The sequence below is a fragment of the Schistocerca cancellata genome, chromosome 4, assembly GCF_023864275.1.
Source record: "Schistocerca cancellata isolate TAMUIC-IGC-003103 chromosome 4, iqSchCanc2.1, whole genome shotgun sequence".
NCBI classification, from domain to species: domain Eukaryota; kingdom Metazoa; phylum Arthropoda; class Insecta; order Orthoptera; family Acrididae; genus Schistocerca; species Schistocerca cancellata.
In genome coordinates this window covers 377,459,495-377,478,233 of record NC_064629.1, presented here as the reverse complement: position 1 = coordinate 377,478,233, position 18,739 = coordinate 377,459,495, and the positions used below count along the sequence as shown (strand labels likewise).

The 18,739-nt window shown below is 42.0% G+C and overlaps 1 protein-coding gene across 1 annotated transcript; it reads left to right on the top strand.

Annotated features, from left to right (window-relative positions):
- The first annotated feature begins 478 nt into the window (after window positions 1-478).
- LOC126184208 (uncharacterized) lies at window positions 479-16,179 on the top strand. Its single transcript, XM_049926575.1, has 6 exons — window positions 479-1,085; window positions 12,951-13,013; window positions 13,295-13,354; window positions 14,484-14,537; window positions 14,760-14,813; window positions 16,112-16,179. The coding sequence occupies exons 1-6, from the start codon at window positions 479-481 to the stop codon at window positions 16,177-16,179; spliced, it is 906 nt and encodes a 301-aa protein (XP_049782532.1).
- Window positions 16,180-18,739: the final 2,560 nt, after the last annotated feature.

Sequence of the window (18,739 nt, the reverse complement as noted above, 5' to 3'; positions counted from 1 at the left end):
GTTTATGATACTGTTGTATAGTTTTGTGTGTCCGACCTGTTGACCTATTTCTAAATCGAGTAACCTGTGCTCGTTACAGAGTACTCGGGACTATTCGCTGCCCAAGATATTCTCGTTACACGTTGGCCGCGGAAGGAGCTAATTATGTCGCGCATTCAATGTAAAATCTAACAGGAATAGCGTGAGTCAGGTGCCATCAATAAGTATATCCGTACACAAAAAAAGTTTGTGTTACCTAGCAACGCGCATTCAGTACGCAAAAGTTTTTAATGGCACGAAGTCCAAAAACACAAATGCTATATCATGTAATTACTCATGTTTTGTGCACTAATTCCTTTATTTTCTGTACTCGAATTCTATGTGCACGTTTAAATCCGCTACAGATGCAAAATCTCTGGCGCTAAAATTGATTCATTGAGAATTATTATACTATTTACGATAGTATATTAGACCAACTGTATCACGTTGAGAACACTTAATGGATTCAGCTTTAGTCGACATACCTGACGCGCGCATTGTACGCAGGAGCGCGCTGTTGGCAGCAGCGGGGAGGTTGGCAGCAGTGAGACACTTGCAGAGCGGAGGCAGTAGTCGAGCGACCACAGGAGCGGCGGGAGCGTCTGCAGCGTGTGCGATGTCGGATTCACTGGGAAGGGGTAGCGGCGCCGGCAGCTCCGACGGAGAAAGAGCGCCCAAGCGACAGAAAGTTCGTGAAGCGACACCGGAGCCGAGCTCTTCCACAGAACCGGGGCCGAGCACTTCCACAGCACGACAGTCAGCAGCGACTCGTCGCGAGGCCTCACCGCAGCCGGGGCCTTCCAGAGAGCAGCAAGAGCCGGACTCGCAGAGTCCGGAACCTGAAGAGCTAGCCAAGGCGCAGAAAGCGCCGCAGAACGGAAAAGCAGCAAAGGGCAAGCAGAAAAGACGGAAGAAGCCTCCGAAAGCGGCGGCGCCAAAACCAGGGAGCAAGCGGGCTCGGCGCTTGAAAAAACTCGAGCGCCAACGGAAGCGCGAGAAGGAGAGGAGGCACTGCGACAGGCTCGTTAGATACTGGGATGGCATCATCAGTTACTACAGGGGTCTCCGTGAGTACACTAAGAAAATGAATTTATCAAATTTAATTCGTCTGAGAACATAAATTTGCCTACCAAATGATCTGCATTTTATTTTACGTAAAAGCGACAACAAGAATGTGGAGAGGGTTTTAACGCTTGAGCGCTTTTGCGGAATTCTGCTCAAACTATTGTTCGAGATGTTTTAGTGCCTCAGTGAACGATCACTCCGAACTTTCACGAGTGTTTCTTTCATCTTATTTTCGTTCAGTCAGCAATGGAGTAGCTACCACTATATAAGTTATATTTCATTTTTTTGACTTTATCTCTCTGTCTAGTTTGGCCTATCCTTAATGGAGACTTAGTTTTTATACACTTATTTAGTAGCAGCATATACAACAGGTTTACACAATTATTTCATACGTTGCAATTATGCTAGTCACTTAGAAAAAGCAGTACAAGTGCTCGTGATCCAGGTGTGGCTCGCTCTAAAGAGGAAATCACCATCGGACCTATTAATATGTGTACGTTTCTCGATATTTTTCATTCTTTATTTAAAAGCAAACCTTATATTAGACATAAAATTCACGAGTTTCCGACTTTGTTAAAATGAGAGAAAGTTTTCCAAATTATGAACCAATATGCAAAAATTGTGAAATAGAAATAACAGTTTTATCTGGCAGGGTCACATTCGCTGACACGTTTCCTCCACTAACTGTATGAAATGCGACACGTTTTTGAGACATCATTAGTGTGCTGTGGCACTGAAACAGCGTATTTCGTAGGACGCTTACGGCAGTTTCACTTGACAACGTTGCAATCCAATATGGCGTCCGTTTTCTTTGTTTCTGTCAGCCAATCACAGCAAAGGACACACGACGTCACCTAAAGGGCACCCCACACGATCGACGGATCGCAACGATCCGTCGCATGCGATATCGCTGCAGTTGGTCGCTCGCCTAGACTCCGCTACACATGAACGATTTTCCAAGGAATTTCAAGCAGTGTTAGGAACAACACTGTGTCGAGAAGAAGTAAAATGAACTACTGCGTTTACCAGCAGTCGCAGTTGACCTGCGTATCCCCACGAATAGTTGCAAAAAATAGATTAAAGGAAATGGGAATTGTTGTTTATCACCCTTGTTTTGAAACACTTTTGTTGGGAAGAGTAGATTAATTTGTAGAATATATTACATTTTTCACTGATGCCAGGTGGGCTATGTACATATTTCTACCATGTTAATACCATTCTTTTTCGTTTATTAGTACTTAACTGCTTACCTATTCATTAGTATAATAGTCTAACTTCAAGTATTTACACAAGTTGTTTCCCAATCTCCATGTATCTATATAAATTTTGTCAATAGCAGAACAACTGATTAACATATTTCTGTTATAAACTATTTGAGGGAGAGTCTGATTATATGAAATGATAAGGGACTTGAGTGTAGATTTTCCCTTATTAAAAGTCCACTTAACATTACTATGTGTCATTCTTCATCAGGTGGAGTCCAGCGTGTCGTAACTGTTACTACGAGCTACACATTAGTTCTGCTCTTACAGCGCAAGCTTCAAAATGCTAATCACTGCAAAATCAAAGAGTGTATTTTGCATTACTTCTTCATATAAATGTGCAACTTCGGACGCCACATCACTTCTCGGAATAGCTCGTGGCCCCTGAGTAACTATAAATTCTAACGTAAAGTTCATATTCGCACCCCAGATAGTAACTCCAGGCGCAGGTCCAGTCTGTCTGGCAAGCGGACAGGTGGTTGCAGGCCCTCAACCGGCCTCCTTCACACGCCCATCGTTGGCATCAAGGCAGAATCAGCTTTCATCAGAAAACACAACAGACTTCCACCTGCCCGCCAATGAGCTATTGCTTGACACCACTGAAGGCGCAAATGGCGGTGGTTTGGGGTCAGTGGAATGCATGATACAGGGCGTCTGGCACGGTGCTGCCCTTGAAGTAAACGACTTGTAACAGTTCATTGTGTCACTGTGGTGCCAACTGATACTCAAATTGCTGCTGCAGATGCGCCAGAGTCACACGTCGAACACGATGGTCTTTCCTCTCGGCAGTGCCACTTGGCCATCTGGTGCCCAGTCTTCTAGCAAACGTACATTCTCGTGACCACCGCTGCCAGCAGTCATGTATTGTGGCTACATTCCGTCAAGTCTTTCTGCAATATTGTAAAAGGAACATCCACCTCGCGTAACTCTATTACACGACCTAGCATTCAAACTCAGTGAGTTTATAATGGCGTCTTTGTTGCCTTGAAGGCATTCTTGACTAACATAAACTCAACACGTCCAGTCTCAAAGGTAACTAACGCTCACGACCTCTACAGCGTATATTTAAAGCAACCCTGATTTTCATCCTCATAGTGAGGCTACTAGCCCCATTCTTATGCCACTGGCATGAAATTTGAATAGATATCACCTCTCAGATGCAGAAAAACGCCAACCAACTTCCGTTTATACCTTACAATTCCTTCTTGGTGCAGGGTTATAGATACTAATCCTCAGTATATTAGGTAATAGGCGTAGTGAACAAAGGCTGGACCCTACTTACAATGAAAACTCATCTGCAAATCTGAAAAATCATGTAATATACAATTACGTCAATGCATCACTAGTAAGCAACGATCTCACCTTGAATCCTGAATATTGAGCTTGGCAATGCGCATCTCAGCAACACACATGACTATAACGTCTGAACTTAACAAGTAGAAGTAGCTGCTGCAGCGGTGTCTAGGGAAAGAAGCAGAGCAAGGCTTAATACTTTCCACATGACCTTATTCTAAATGAATCTAACCGCCTTGTCATCTGATTAATCGCCAAGACTCCTAGCTCAAGGTACAACTTGCAGATTTGCTTTAGTAAGCACCCAAAGTTGTGACTTTCCTAGCAGATGAGAGCACTGAACAGAAAACTTCCTTCCTCACTTTTCTTCGGCTAAGGCTGTCCTCTATTTTCAGTCACCTCAATATCAGTGGGGAAAAGGGCCCTTTCCTTCCGAATTTCAAATCAAGGGATGCATTCGAAAGTCATTCTGTGATATAATCCACCAAAAACTATCTGCGCTGTGTATAAATCATCAGGCGATAACTGTTGCCGAAGTTATCTGACAGAAATTCTACATATAGGCCTACATATACAGGATGTTTCCGAACTCGTCGGTGAAACTTCAGGAATGGATTCCTCATACAACAAGAAGAAAAAAGGCTATGTCAACATGGCTCCGGAAATACATCATTACAGATTTATTCGACCTTCGTTGCCTACAAACTACACTGTATATCTTAACGCCAGCTATTACACTCTGGGATCAGAGTAAATGTTAAGTGATCTCCTCCTTCCTAAATCTAGACCTTCGTTCGTCGCCACACTGAATTCCGCAAACGATCAAAAATGTCTTCTTTAGTTCGTACTGTCTGAAAGGCTGCCACAGTGCGTGCATGGAGCGTTGGTTCATCTACAACAGCAGCCGAATACACGAGAGACTTTAAGTGTTCCCATAGGAGAAAGTCCAGTGGTTTTAAGTGAGGCGATTGGGGTAGCCAAGCAGACGTTCCACCTCTGTCTATCCAGCGCTCAGAAAAACGTGCATTCAGGTGCCTGCTGGCAGACAGACTGCAATGTGCGGGAGCACCATCGTGCATGAAATACGGTCGTCAACGGGATGCAAGTGGCATGTGTTCTATGTACTCAGATAATGCAGTACGCCACAAATCAATGTAATTCTTCTATTAAGTCTCTCTGGAAGAACGTAGGGCCCCAACAAGCATTCGCCGACAATGGCTTCCCAGATGTTCATGGAGAGCGTCGGTTGGTGCGAAGATTAGACAGTAGTGTAGGGATTTGTGTCCACTCACACGTTCTGGTTATGCAAATTTTGGATTCCGTCCCTTGTGAACGTCGCTTCATCTTTTTTTTAAAAAAAAAAAGAAAAAAGAAAAAAGAAAAATGTGCGAAGTTGGGAGTCATAACAAATTTCTGCATAAACCACTGTCTCAACGTTGTTCTATGAGGATAATCCACAGAAGACAAGGCTTATACACACTGCAGATAGTATGGATATACCAAGTTTTCACGTCACGCGCGGCACTTTCCTCTGCAAGCCTAACGGCCTTGTGCTGATTCCATGACTTTCCTCTACAGCGTTGAGCAGACCTTCCTAAACCTCTGGTCTCGGCCGACCCCCGCTGCCTGGTGGACATGTGAATCTCCCGTATTCACAGTGGCGACGATGAGTTTCTTCAAATGTCTTTCGGTCTGGTAATCGACACAATGGGTAGCGTTCCTGGGCCAAGCGACGTGCCTCCAACGCATTGCCGTCCGCCAAACTCGCAGGGTCGCGAGCTCTTGACTGGCGTACATTTCCAGACTCCAAACCATGGCCACAGGGAATTAAAAACCTCCCTACACACACATTCCAAGTGGCTACGGATACATTTAACTTTCCTAGTATTTACGTGTCAGATTAGAGCAGACTGCACACCACAATTACTAACCACGGATATGCCGACAGCTACGTGTTTAATTGGTGATCATCGCACTTCATCTGCGCATGCTGAAGGACATTCAGGCCCATATCACATTGATTCACAATTTGATTACTTGTGCCAGACTTGCAACCGGCGTCGTACTTTTACCTACGGTAAACAGCACTTGTCAACGTGGCTCCGTAACAGTAACATGCTCGAATAACTCGGTAGCTGTGCGTTGCCGGACCCATGTCGAACGACCTTTTTTTCTTCTTGTTATATGAGGAATCCATTCCTGAAGTTTTTCCGTCGAGTTTTCAAACATGCTGTCTAGTCTGGAAGCCACTATACAACGCACGGTGGAGGATACCTTTTCCTGTTCCAGTTGAAAATGATTGATTTTTCTTGTCTTTACTTCGCGGTCCTTACGTGCAATGTACGTTGGTGGCAGGAGAATCGTTCTGCAATCTGTTGCAAATGCCAGTTCTCTAAAATTTCTGAATATTTCTCACGAAAAAAAATGTCTTTGACACTCCAGGGTTTCCTGTCTAAGTTTACGGAGCATTTCCGTAATACTCCGGTCCTATCACACATTCGTGGGATACTCCTGACGATATCTTTCTCTTTGATGAACACTCACTGTCCAGTACAACGTACTGGGTCCTGTTCTTAAAAAAGTCTTCGAGCCAGCCGTCCGGTGTGGCCGTGCGGTTCTGAGCGCTTCAGTTTGGAACCGCGTGACCGCTACGGTCGCAGGTTCGAATCCTGCCTCGGGCATGGATGTGTGTGATGTCCTTAGGTTAGTTAGGTTTAAGTAGTTCTAAGGTCTATGGGACTGATGACCACAGATGTTAAGTCCCATAATGCTCAGAGCCATTTGAACCGTTCTTCGAGCCCCTCACGTACCTGAGAAACTATTCTTTATGTTCGAACCTTCGTTAACGGACTGCAGTGCCGCACTACATCAAACGCTTCTCGGAAATAAAGGAGTATGGAGTCTGCCTGTTGCGCTTCACCAATGGTTTATAGGATATCATGCGAGAAATTAACAAGCTGGGTCTCGAACGAGCGATGTTTTTTAAATCCGTGCTGATTCGTGGGCAAAAGTTTTTCTGTCTCAATGAAAAATATTACTTATAAATTCGAACTTAGAATACGCTCAACTATTAACCAGAAAATCGACGTTAAGGATATAGTTGTGAAATTTTGTGGGTCCGTTCTTTTACAGCTTTTATACGTGGGTCCAATCTGTGCTTTTATCAGTCGCTTGGCACTCTCGGCAAGATCTTTCTCTTAGAGATACTGGAAATATTTTGTGTTTCGAGCATCAGTCTTTCTATACATAATTGGGTAAATTACATATATGTATAAACATCTGTCCATTAATCATTGTATTATGAAACTGCCATAAGTTAATATTTTTTATGTAATGTGTTATTACTAATTAGGCTGCTTCGATCTCCTTCAACATAACCATACAATTCTAAAAAGTAATATGATAGACGCGTTGGGAACATGCATTTACTGGTTTGGAGATATGGACATTCTCAAAATTATGTGATTAGGCGTTCTCTTGTTGCAGCATAGGATAGAGATACGTATGTATAGGAACTGTATGGGTTTTGCCCTTATAACTTCCCTAAGGTAGTGTCTGCTGTTGGGACTATCCACAATTTGTACCATTTAATATCAATGATGATCCTTGATATTCTCTAGCAACGTGTCCATTATTAGTGCGATATAGACACAACAAAAATGCGTCGTGGAACACGCTGCCAGATCGTAGATGACTCAGACTGCAGTGGATAAATAGCTAATCAATAACGTGTGGAGTGGCAGTTGATTGCACAGTCAGAGAAGAATGGTTTACCCCTGCTTACAGTGATTGAAACCTAAACGAAACCTGTGTTTTTTCATACATGTGCGACTATTGTTCTTGAGGATATACCAGCCTTATATTGTGCTGTGACTCTAATAACATTTGCAATATCGACAACTACAAGCTGCAGGTGCTCCATGCAATTACAGAGTGCCCCTGTTGAGCTATATTTCAACATAACATGGCCTATCACATTTCAAAGAATTTGAATAGTTTCCAAACTGCGCTGGAAATCGTGTTTTCTTTTTACTGACTTGAGACTTGGACAGTTATGATCTCAATTAGAAATGTTATGAAAAAGCTTACTTGTCATTTAATCTAGAACTGTCCTATAGATATCGTCGACAACGGCCAATTGCGCTCTTGCATTCAGAACATGTGACTTCACACCACTGCGCGGAAGCAACATTTCCGGCCGTAAAAGTTCACATTTATTACATTTGTTGTCTCCCCGTTTCTATTCAGAATCTCCTCATTAGTTACGTGATCTGCAACATTTTTCTGTAGCACCACATTTCGAAAGCTTCTACTCTCTTTTTGCCTAAACTGTTTATCGTCCATATTACTTCCATACATGGCTACTCTCCAGACAAATTACCTTCAGAAAAGACTTCTTAACAATTAAAGCTAGCCGGCCGGTGTGGCCGAGCGGTTCTAGGCGCTTCAGTCTGGAACCGCGCGACCGCTGTGGTCGCAGGTTCGAATCCTGCCTCGGGCATGTATGTGTGTGATGTCCCTAGGTTAGTTAGGTTTAAGTAGTTCTAAGTTCTAGGGGACTGATGCCCTCAGATGTTAAGTCCAATAATGCTCAGAGCCATTTGAACCAATTAAAGCTATATTCGATGTTAACAAATTTATTTTCTTCAGAAATGCTTTTCTTGTAATTGCCAGTCTACATTTTATATCATTTCTATTTAGGCCATCAGTTATTTTGCTGCCCAAACAGCAAAACTCATCTACTACTTTAAGGGTTTCGTTTCTTAACGTAATTCCCTTAGCATCACCTGATTTAATTCGACTACATTCCATTATCCTTGATTTGGTTTTGTTGATCTCCATCTTATACCCTCCTTTCAAGACACTGTCCATTCCGTTCAGCTGCTCTTCCAAGTGCTTTGCTGTCTCTGCAGAATTACAATGTCATCGGCAAACCTCAAAGTTTTTATTTCTCTTGCCTGAACTTGAATTCCTACTCCACATTTTTTTTTGTTTGCTTTACTACTTTTTCAATGAAGAGATTGAATAACATTGACGATAGAAACAAATAATTTATGACGGCGGTAACTTCAACGACGAGAAACTTGCTTGTTACTCTACCATATGGGCTTCCTCGTGCAACAGAACAAGTTGTACGAATAGTGAACACCTGATATTTACACAGTTACATATTAAGATTTCAATACATCAAATGAGCCCACATTTTTTTTATTGCAACTATTAGGCAACAAAGCCAGGAATTTTTAAGCATCTCCTAGTACCTCAGCTAACCCTCTGTACTGCCCTTCCCATGTCAACTGCCAACTTCGCCACTGGCAATACATGTTATTCACATACCAGATTTTCTCTGACGCGAGGTGATGGCGAGTTAGTGTGTAGAGACGTCGTGGTGCGCGGTTCTACCAAATGTTGTCCAAAAAATCGACAGATTCGGCCAAGGTTCTGTAACGGTGTGGGAGGCAACAGTGTTGACAGCCATATGGATCTTGTTGTTGTCCATGATCGCCTTACTACCAGTCAGCACATCGAACGGATCCTCTAGGATCATGTGATGGCTACTGCGTACGGTGGGGACGCTGAGTTCCTTTTTCTGCACGGTAATGCTAGGGTCCATGTGGCGGACGTCACCAGGAATATCTTGCAACACCTGGACGTTGAAGTAATGGAATCGCCAGTGGTGAGTCCCGATCTCAAACCGCATCGAGCATCTGTGGGACATGCTTGACAAATATGTTCGTGGTCGTCCTATTCCACCAAACACTCTATAAAATTTCTAAAGGGCCGTCATTGACGAATGGTAATGTATACCGCAGGGTGATCTCCGTAAAGTTATACGGAGCATACCAAATAGATGTGGCGCGGTGATAAACCCTCAGGGTGGGCATACACGTTACTGAAGCTGTTAAAGTCTAATGAAAAGCATTCAGGATGACTGGATGAATGACTGTTCCCACTCTGTTTTCGACACTTGTCGGACATTTCAACTCTTGTTATGTAAGTGAACGAGGTTGCAATGGCATTTGGTTGTGTACTTAACTGCCTTGTTGTGTACTAAATTTGTGAGAGATAGAGGCATAATTTGGTAACATAACTAGTCGTCAATTATTGCTCAATGGAGTGTGCCAGACGCCCAAAGTCATGTTCTCATAATTCTTTTGAGCTTATACTTCTGTAAAACATTTCCCCGTCAACAACTGAACTTTTGGAATTTTAGTTGTTACAATGTTCTTGAAGTCGGACGACATTTCATCTGTTTCATTTATCTTGCACACCAAGGGGAATAGTTTCGTCATGGCTGGTTTTCTTAAGGATTGATTTCTGTTACATACTAAATACCATGCACTGACGGAAAAAATCGCAGCACCAAGAAGGACACAAACGAAAGTTGGTATGCGTATTTCTACATCTGAAAGATAATATCTGTTCAAATTTAGCGCTAGTAGCACTACTATGAGGGTGCAAACCAGGTTTGCTTTAAATACATGCTGAGCGTTTGTTACATTTGAGGTTGGACGTGGTGACTTTATGTTAGGCAAGAATGCCTTTATGGCAACAAAGACACCATTATCAACATCTCAGTGAGTTTGAACGAGGTCATGCAATAGGACTACGAGAAGCTCGATGTACCTTCTGCGATACTGCAAGAAGATTTGGCATGAATGTAGCCATTGTAGATGATTGCTGACAACAGTGGTCACGGAAATATACAATCGCAAGAAGTCCGGGCTCAAGACAGCCATGAGGCACTACCGAGAGGGAAGACCATCGTGTTCGGCGTACGGCTCTGGCGCATTTGCAGCAGCAATTTGAGCAGCAGTTGCCACCGCTGTGACACAACGAACTGTTACAAATAGTTTACTTCAAGGGCAGCTCCGAGCCAGGCGCCCTGTGGCGTGCATTCCACTGACCCCAAGCCTCCACCATTTGCGACTTCAGTGATGCCAAGCGAGGGCTCTTTCGAGGACAGGGTGGAAGTCTGTTGTATTTTCCGATGAAAGCTGGTTGTGCCTCGGTGCTAGTGATGGCTGTGTGTTGATTGGAAAGAGGACAGTTGAGGGCCTGCAACCGATCTGTCTGCGTGCAAGACACACTACACCTGCACCGGCAGTTACAGTCTGGAGTGCCATTTCGTACTGACTGTAACTATGTACAAAAAAAAAAGTTCAAATGTGTGTGAAATCCTATGGGACTTAACTGCTAAGGTCATCAGTCCCTAAGCTTACACACTACTTAACCTAAATTATCCTAAGGACAAACACACACACCCATGCTCGAGGGAGGACTCGAACCTCCGCCGGGACCAGCCGCACAGTCCATGACTGCAGCGCCCCGACCTCTCGGCTAATCCCGCGCAGCAAATATGTACATCAATCGGTGCTTCGATCTGTTGTTCTGCCATTCTTGAACAGTATTCCAGGGGTGTTTTCCAACAGGATAAGACTCGCCCACATACCGCTGTTGTACCACAGCATTCTCTACAGTATGTCGACATGTTGCCTTGGCCTTCTAGATAGCCAGACCTTTCTCCGATTGAGCACATATGGGGCACCATCGGACACCAACTCCAGCGTCATCCACAAACAGCGTTAACAGTACCTGTATTGAATGACCAAGAGCAACAGGCATGGAATTCCATCCTACAAACTGATTTCGGGCACCTGTAAAACACAGTGCATACACGTTTGCATGCCTGCATTCAACATTCTGGCAGTTACATTGGTTGTTATTGTACCAGTATTTGACATTCGCTATGGATTATCTCGCGCTTAAATTAACCTGTGATCTAGCAATGTTAAATACTTAAAATATGTTAACTAGAGAAATGTATTTCAGAAGATTCATTACTCTACATCTACATCAAACTCCTCAAGCCACCAATTGGTTTGTAGCGGAGGGGTGTACTTTCGGTAACACTATCTGATCCCTCCAACCCTGTTCCACTCGCGAATAGTGCGTGGGAAGAATGATTGTCGGTAAGCCTCTGTACTGGCTCTAATTTCTCGAATTTTCCCCCGTGGTCAATACGCCAGATGTATGTGAGGGGAAGTAATATGTTGTCTGACTCCTCCTGAAAAGTGCTGTCCCGAAATTTCACGAAATTTCAGTAGTAAATCTGTCCGTGATGCACATCGTCTCTCTTGTAACGTCTGCCAGTGGAGTTTGTTTAGCATCTCCGTAACGTTCTTTCGCCAGCTAAACGATCCCGTGACGAAACGCCCCGCTCTTCGTTGGATCTTCTCTATCTTCTCTATCAGTCCTACCTGATAGTAAATGATGAACAATACTCAAGAATCGGGCGAACAAGCGCCTTATAAGCTACTTTTTTCGTGGATGAGATACATTTCCTTAAGATTATTCCGATGGATCTGAGTGGATAGTTCCGCCTAGATATTTTACGGTAAACGGTGTCTCCAGCCGTTTGTCATCGATAGTGTAGCTGTACAGTAGTGGATTTCTTTACCTATGTACGCGCAATATGTTACATTTATTTACGTTCATAGTCAACTGCCAGAGTCTGCACCATTCATCAATTCTACTTTGGTATAAACAACTGCATCATCTGCGAATAGCCTTAAAGAGCATCCGTCGCTTTCTACTAGATCATTTACGTATATTGTTAACAGCAACGGTCCGATCACACTTCCCTGTGGCACTCCGGATATCACCTGTACATTTGTCGATTTAGTTCCATTAAGAGCGACGTGTTGAGTTCTATCTGCAAGAAAGTCTTGAATTCCATCGCAGATCTACTCCGATACTCCGTAAGCTCGTATTTTCTTCATTATACGGCAATGCGGGACGGTGTCGAATGCCTTACTTAAATTAGGGAACACGGCACATCAGTCTGAGCGCCGTTGTCCACTGCGCTGTGGATCTCATGGAGGAACAGAGCGAGCTGAGTTTCACAGGATCTCTGCTTGCGGAATCCATGTTGATTTTTATAGAGGAGCTGTTCATTTTCCAAGAAAGTCATAATTCTTGAGCATGAAACATATTCCATAATTCTACAACAGATTGACTTCAACGGTATTGGTCTATAATTGTGTGGATGTGTCTTACGGCCTTTCTTAGAAACGGGAATGACCTGCGCTTTTTTCCAGTCGTTCGGTACCTTTCGTTGCTCAAGCGATCTACGGTAAATTACTGCTAGAACAGGAGCAAGTCCTTTCGCATAATCTTTATAGAATCTTGGTGTTGCGATTTTTTTCCATGAGTGTATTATAGAACTAAAGCAAATTCTTCTGTGCATTATTAGATTTAATCCTAATATCTGTTGCTTACAAAATAAGAGTTTCAATATTTATTTTCTAGCACCCCAGCCACAACCAGGTCCACAAGCCAACTTGCCTTTACCTGGAGCCCAAGATCAACTCGGTAAAGAATGTTCTTGTGTAAATAGTTTTGTAGACTGGAAGCAACTCAGTTTGCTGTGTGTAATGTTGTCGTCCACCTTACTTGTGATAGTTGCAAAATACGATTTTATGCTTGTAGTCGCTTCGCAATTATATGTTGCTTAGTCTATCGGTGCGACAGCAGAAGACGAAAGTACGCTCAAAATAAATTTTTTCATTCTGGAAACGATAACATTTTCTTCTTACAGTGTGACTGTTTCATATCATTTGTACTTGTAGCGAAATATGATTTTCCGATTCTAGATGCAGCACAAATAGCAGCTCAACAGGTAGCGGCCAACGCGGCTGCAGAAGCAGAGCCAGGTAACGTCTACAGAGAATTTTGATTTATAACAAGCTTTAGATACTAGAACATAGTTCCCGTCTGGAACGCCTACGCAGTTGTACAAAACTTAAGTACGAGAATACCTTCCACAAGATATAGCACTGCTAAGTAACATAGCTCGATGAAACTTGGACTGTTCATAGGAATAACTACTTAAGTATAGCACAGAAGGTAATTGAAAGACGAACAGAAAATGACACTTAATTGTGTGTGTGTGGTTACCAAGGATGGCAGTGCATGCTACGTAACGTACACCCATGCTGGCCACAAGATTAGTAACGAGTTCTACTGATAGGGCGCTCCATGCGACAGTTTTCCTGGGTACATTACATTTTCACACATCTCGCCATAGCAGGGTACGTAATGCACCCAAGAACTCTGTCGAACATAATTTTTTTGGTAGTCCAGGTGTTATGGTGTGGGGAGGCATAATGTTGCGTGGGCGTACTGGTCTCCAAATATGTGAGCACGGTATTCTCACCGGTCAACACCGTGACAACACTGTACTCCTTCCCCATTTGCTTCTTTTCTTGCTTGTGTTCGGTGCTCTCGGAATGAGAGGATATTCGGCTGATGGGCTAACGGACAGACTTGCCCGTTCTCCCCCTCCCCATCTTAAATGCATCGAGCACGTGTGGGATGCCTTGAGGAGATGACTGCAGTACTTCCACATGCACCAGCGACCGTCCTGCAGTTCTACACCACGCTGTTGGGGGAATGGAACACTCTACCACAAGAACTTACCAACCTTGTGGCCAGCGTGGAAGCACGTTGCGGAGCATGCATTGCCGTCCATTGTGACCACACATCCTATTAAGAACCACGTCCCGTTTTTGTAATGCCCAGGGAACCATCATGACTAACGTTGGCGCAGTGTTAATACTGTCGTCGAAAAAAAGTGTCTCTTCCACTCGTCTCAATGCGTATTTCTTTTAGTTAATTTTTGTACGATCCTGTAGCAATTCTGTCTACGTATGGTCCAAGTTTCGTGGAGCTATGTTGCTTGACAATGACACATCATGAAAGAATTACTTTCGTTTCTGTGTGTTGCATACCAGTGTATTTCACTTTAAGTATGGTAAGTGTATACGGTTTTTCTGCTTCTAGCAGCCCCCCAAGTACCAGATGTGCAGATCATCGAGCCAGATGCTGGAGAGCAAGGTAAGACCTACGAAGAGTTTTGTTGTGTTATTTCTAGAATCTAAAATGTGGTATACAATTTGTGCAAGCCGCCATGGCTGTGTTAGAAGCTGAATGTAAGGTTTAGGTACGTTGTATTGTTGTACAACAAATTCTACTTTTTAGGAATGACACAATTTTCTCGTGCAAAGTCATGTGTCGCCTTGTCTATGCTTGTTACTAAACATGCTTTACTGATTTCAGTGGTCCCAGACTTTGGACCTGCACATGCAGCCATGGGTGCACCAGGAGAGCAAGGTAAGGTCCAAAAAGAATTTTTTGGTACAACAATCTTTAGATTCTAGAAATAATTCAATTTACGCATGCTATAGTGGCTGCAGAATAACAAGAATATGAGCCTCATACTTAGTATTGTTGTATAACAAACTTTACATTGTAGAAATGAGATAATTTTCTTCGTGAAGTGTCATGTTTCACCTTATTTGTGATTGTTAGGGAGGTAGACTTTCTGATTGCAGTGCACGCACAAGCTGGAGCCGGACAGGCAATCATGGATGTCTCAGGAGCGCAGGGTAATGTCTTCAAGGATTTTTGTTGTACAACAAACTTTAAATTTTAGAAATAACACAGTTTGCTGTCTGAGGCATCATTGTACGCCATATCTGCTCCAGTTCCAAAAGGTGACTTATACTGATTGCTGTATGCACCCTGGTAAGGTAAAATCTAGCTTGGATTTTTTTTGTCGTTCACCTCCAGCAGTGATCTGTACGTGCGGAAAATGTCAAGTCTACGTTAAACTGTAGGCTTCCGTATAATTATCTGATTACGTTGAAGCGGAGGTCTAGGGAAAACAATACTTAGTAAAGCACTTCAGTGTCTAAATCAAAATTCTAGTTGAGGACTAAAATACTGATAGGTTTATCGTGCTCGAACTGCAAGCAGAGCATTACATCATGTAAGTCACCAAAAGGTGGATTACAAAAGTTGAAACTTGAAAGGCTTTAAGGAAATGAATGTCATCATACAAATGTCACTGGCTGTAATCATTCTAATAATCGGGATTTCACGTCACCACTAAACGCCTACCAAATTTAAATAACACTCATTCATAGCTACCTGAAATCAAATTAACTATGGAGGCCATTGCAGCGTTTGCTGATATGATTTAACTAACATTATCTGTGAGGCATGATGATTAACTTCTCCGATTTCAACTACCTTTGCCTAGGAATATCAAGAAAACTCGTAAAGAGTGTCGAACTGTACTAAGATAAGAATTGAAAACGTTTTGTGTTACTTAGATCGAGAATCCTCTGTCTTTTTACCTCACTGTTGAATCTTTTCGAAGAAGTTAGTATTTCGTCGAATGATAGGTAAGATTTAATAATCTATTTCAGTCACACGGATGGCGATTCACATAGGAATGATGTTCGTTCTATTAAGTTAAACAGAAGAACAAGAAAGAGCGTAAATATAAACGTGAGGAGGTCGATAATGTGTTTCGAATACATTAGCGGAATAGGTAACATCAAGTTCACTGTATTCGGTGATCGACTATGCTGTTGATTATTGTGGCGGATATCTTGGCTTTGCAGGTGAGCCACAAGCCATGGGAGGTGGTGCTGGAGACGCGGGCGAGGCTGCAGCTGAGCCGCAGATGTAAAGGTAAGCAAGCAATACTTATTCACGTTGCGCGAATAGCTGTGTATGAAGTAACCAGTTACAAAAAAAAGAAAAAAAAAAAAACTGGAGCGCGCTTCATTTCAGCTGGTACTGCATAAGCGCTTTAGGCAGCACGCAATGTTTGCATATAACTAAATATCGCTTCTGAATGTGTTTCAAAACTGCTATGTGCCTACGAAAAGCTGTGAAGCCCCATTACTGTCAGTTGGGTTGATGATCCACTGAACGAGATTATTTATGAGGGAACAATGTTTATGAGTTCTGTTTCAGAACATGCCATGTTTCGAACGTAATATTTTAGAAATTATTCCGTTATCCTGCATATTCCAGAATTCAAATGCTGTTCTCTGGCCACATTTCATTGCACTTCGGCTACATTTATATTCTTGTTCGTAAAATACTTGTGCACTGTAGGTACCATTTATACATAGAGCAATAACAACTTTTCTCGCGAATGACTATCAATGGTTCCTTTAAGCTGTTCGGAGACGACGTAGTTGTGCAGAGACAGAAGAAACAGATGTAGTGAACAGTGCATAAACAGACAAGAAGGACCCTGCATAGCGATCAATCCCAGAAGCACTCACATGCGTAAAGAATATAACAATATAGGTCGGAAGCCAATCATGGTCGAACGACCACCATGAAGCTATTTCTCACGGAAGACTGATTTAAAAGACATATATCGAAAGATCCCTAAAAAACTGAAATACACCCGTGAAAGAAGTCTTTCCAATATCCTCGTTCGACCGATTCTTCGATATTTTCCAAGAATGTAGGAGCCTTATCAGGTAGTATTAATAGGTGAGACAGAGAACGACACGCTTAGGTGTAGAATTGTTTAGTTAGCGTGAGATCAGCTATATTTATGGGTCTTATTTTATTTCCAGTCTATTTCGCTGTTAGATTACACCATTTTCGTGCCTCTGCATACAGTAAACATATCTTTTGTCATAACTACACAAAATGTTGTAACAAACTAATATATTTTAAGCTGGTCATATGTTGAAACTGTTAAATTGGAAAAAATTCTAATGTTAATGCAGCCCAATATGGTACTGTTGATACATAGTTGGTTAGTTACATGTTCTATGGATCATATCGCACAATAGATTGTAATGATGTGGAATGAGTCATTTTACATTCACAACACAAATTAATTTGTATATGCAGTTAAATCCTGAACATTTCAATTTTTTTTTCAATATTAAAGGAAAAAGATATACAGATGAGAGATAATAGTTCCTGCCCACCAACCTTGTGCACATTACAGTAATAGAAATTCTTGTACAGAATAGCTGTCAAGGAGAAGCTTTCTGAGTTTGCTATCTGTCAGACATTTTATAGCACTGGGTAAATGATCAAAAAATTTTGTTGCAGCATTGTGCGTTCCTTTTTGTGCTAAAGACAACCTTAATATGGAGTAACGAGTGTCATTTTTCCTTCTGGTGTTGTAATTTTGTAGCTAATTGTTCCTTTTGAAATATACTGAAAAATTTACAGCAAACTTCATAAGGTAATGAATAAATTGTGGAACAGTAGTCAGAATGCCCAGCTCCTAAAACAAATATCAACAAGATGATCGTGGGTGAGCAACACATATTATTCTCACAGCACGTTTTTGTGCAATGAAGACTTACTTTCATAACGTTGAGTTACCCCAGAACATTATTCCATATGACACTGTTGAATTAAAATATGCAAAATATGTTAACTTATTGATCTGTCTCTCCTCAAGATTTGCAATGATTCTAAATGCAAATATGACAGAAACTAGTTGTTTTAGGAGTTCAAATTTAGAGTCTGCAATTTAAATTTTCACCAATATGAACCCCTACGAATTTTGGAGTTCCTACTCTGTTTACTATTTCCTCACCATATACTATAATCATCACAGGTGTAGTACCTCTAGATGTGCGAAACTGAATATGTTGTGTCTTTTTCGATTTAGGACAAGACCATTTGCAGAAAACCAGTCAATGATACTTTTAAGAATTACTATTTCTTCTGTTTCTGTATTAATGCTTGGATTGATTACAATACTAGTGTCGCCTGCAAAAATAAATGACCTGCTTGTTGTATACTAGACAGAAGATCGTTTACATATTTGGCAAACAATATTGGATCTAAGACTGAACTTTGGGGAAACCTCTACATGTTTTCTCCCCAATTAGAATTATGTCTCTGGACTATGTTGCTTAAATTACTGAATACAACTTTCTGCTTTCTTTTGGTAAGATATGACATTAATCATTGGTTGGCTATACCACCAGTCCCATAAAACATCAACTTATCTAGGAGAATACTGTGATTCACAAAGACAACTGCCTTAGAGAGGTCGCAGAAAATAGCAACTGGCGCTAGTTTATTATTTAATGCTTGTAAATTCTGATGAGTGAACATGTAAATGGCATTCACAGTAGAAAAACCCTTCTGAAACCCAAACTGTGATTTGCTAAGGATACTATTGTTGTTGAGGTGAGATACTATTCTACAATACATCATTTTCTGAAAAATTTTGGAGAATGACGTCAGCAGTG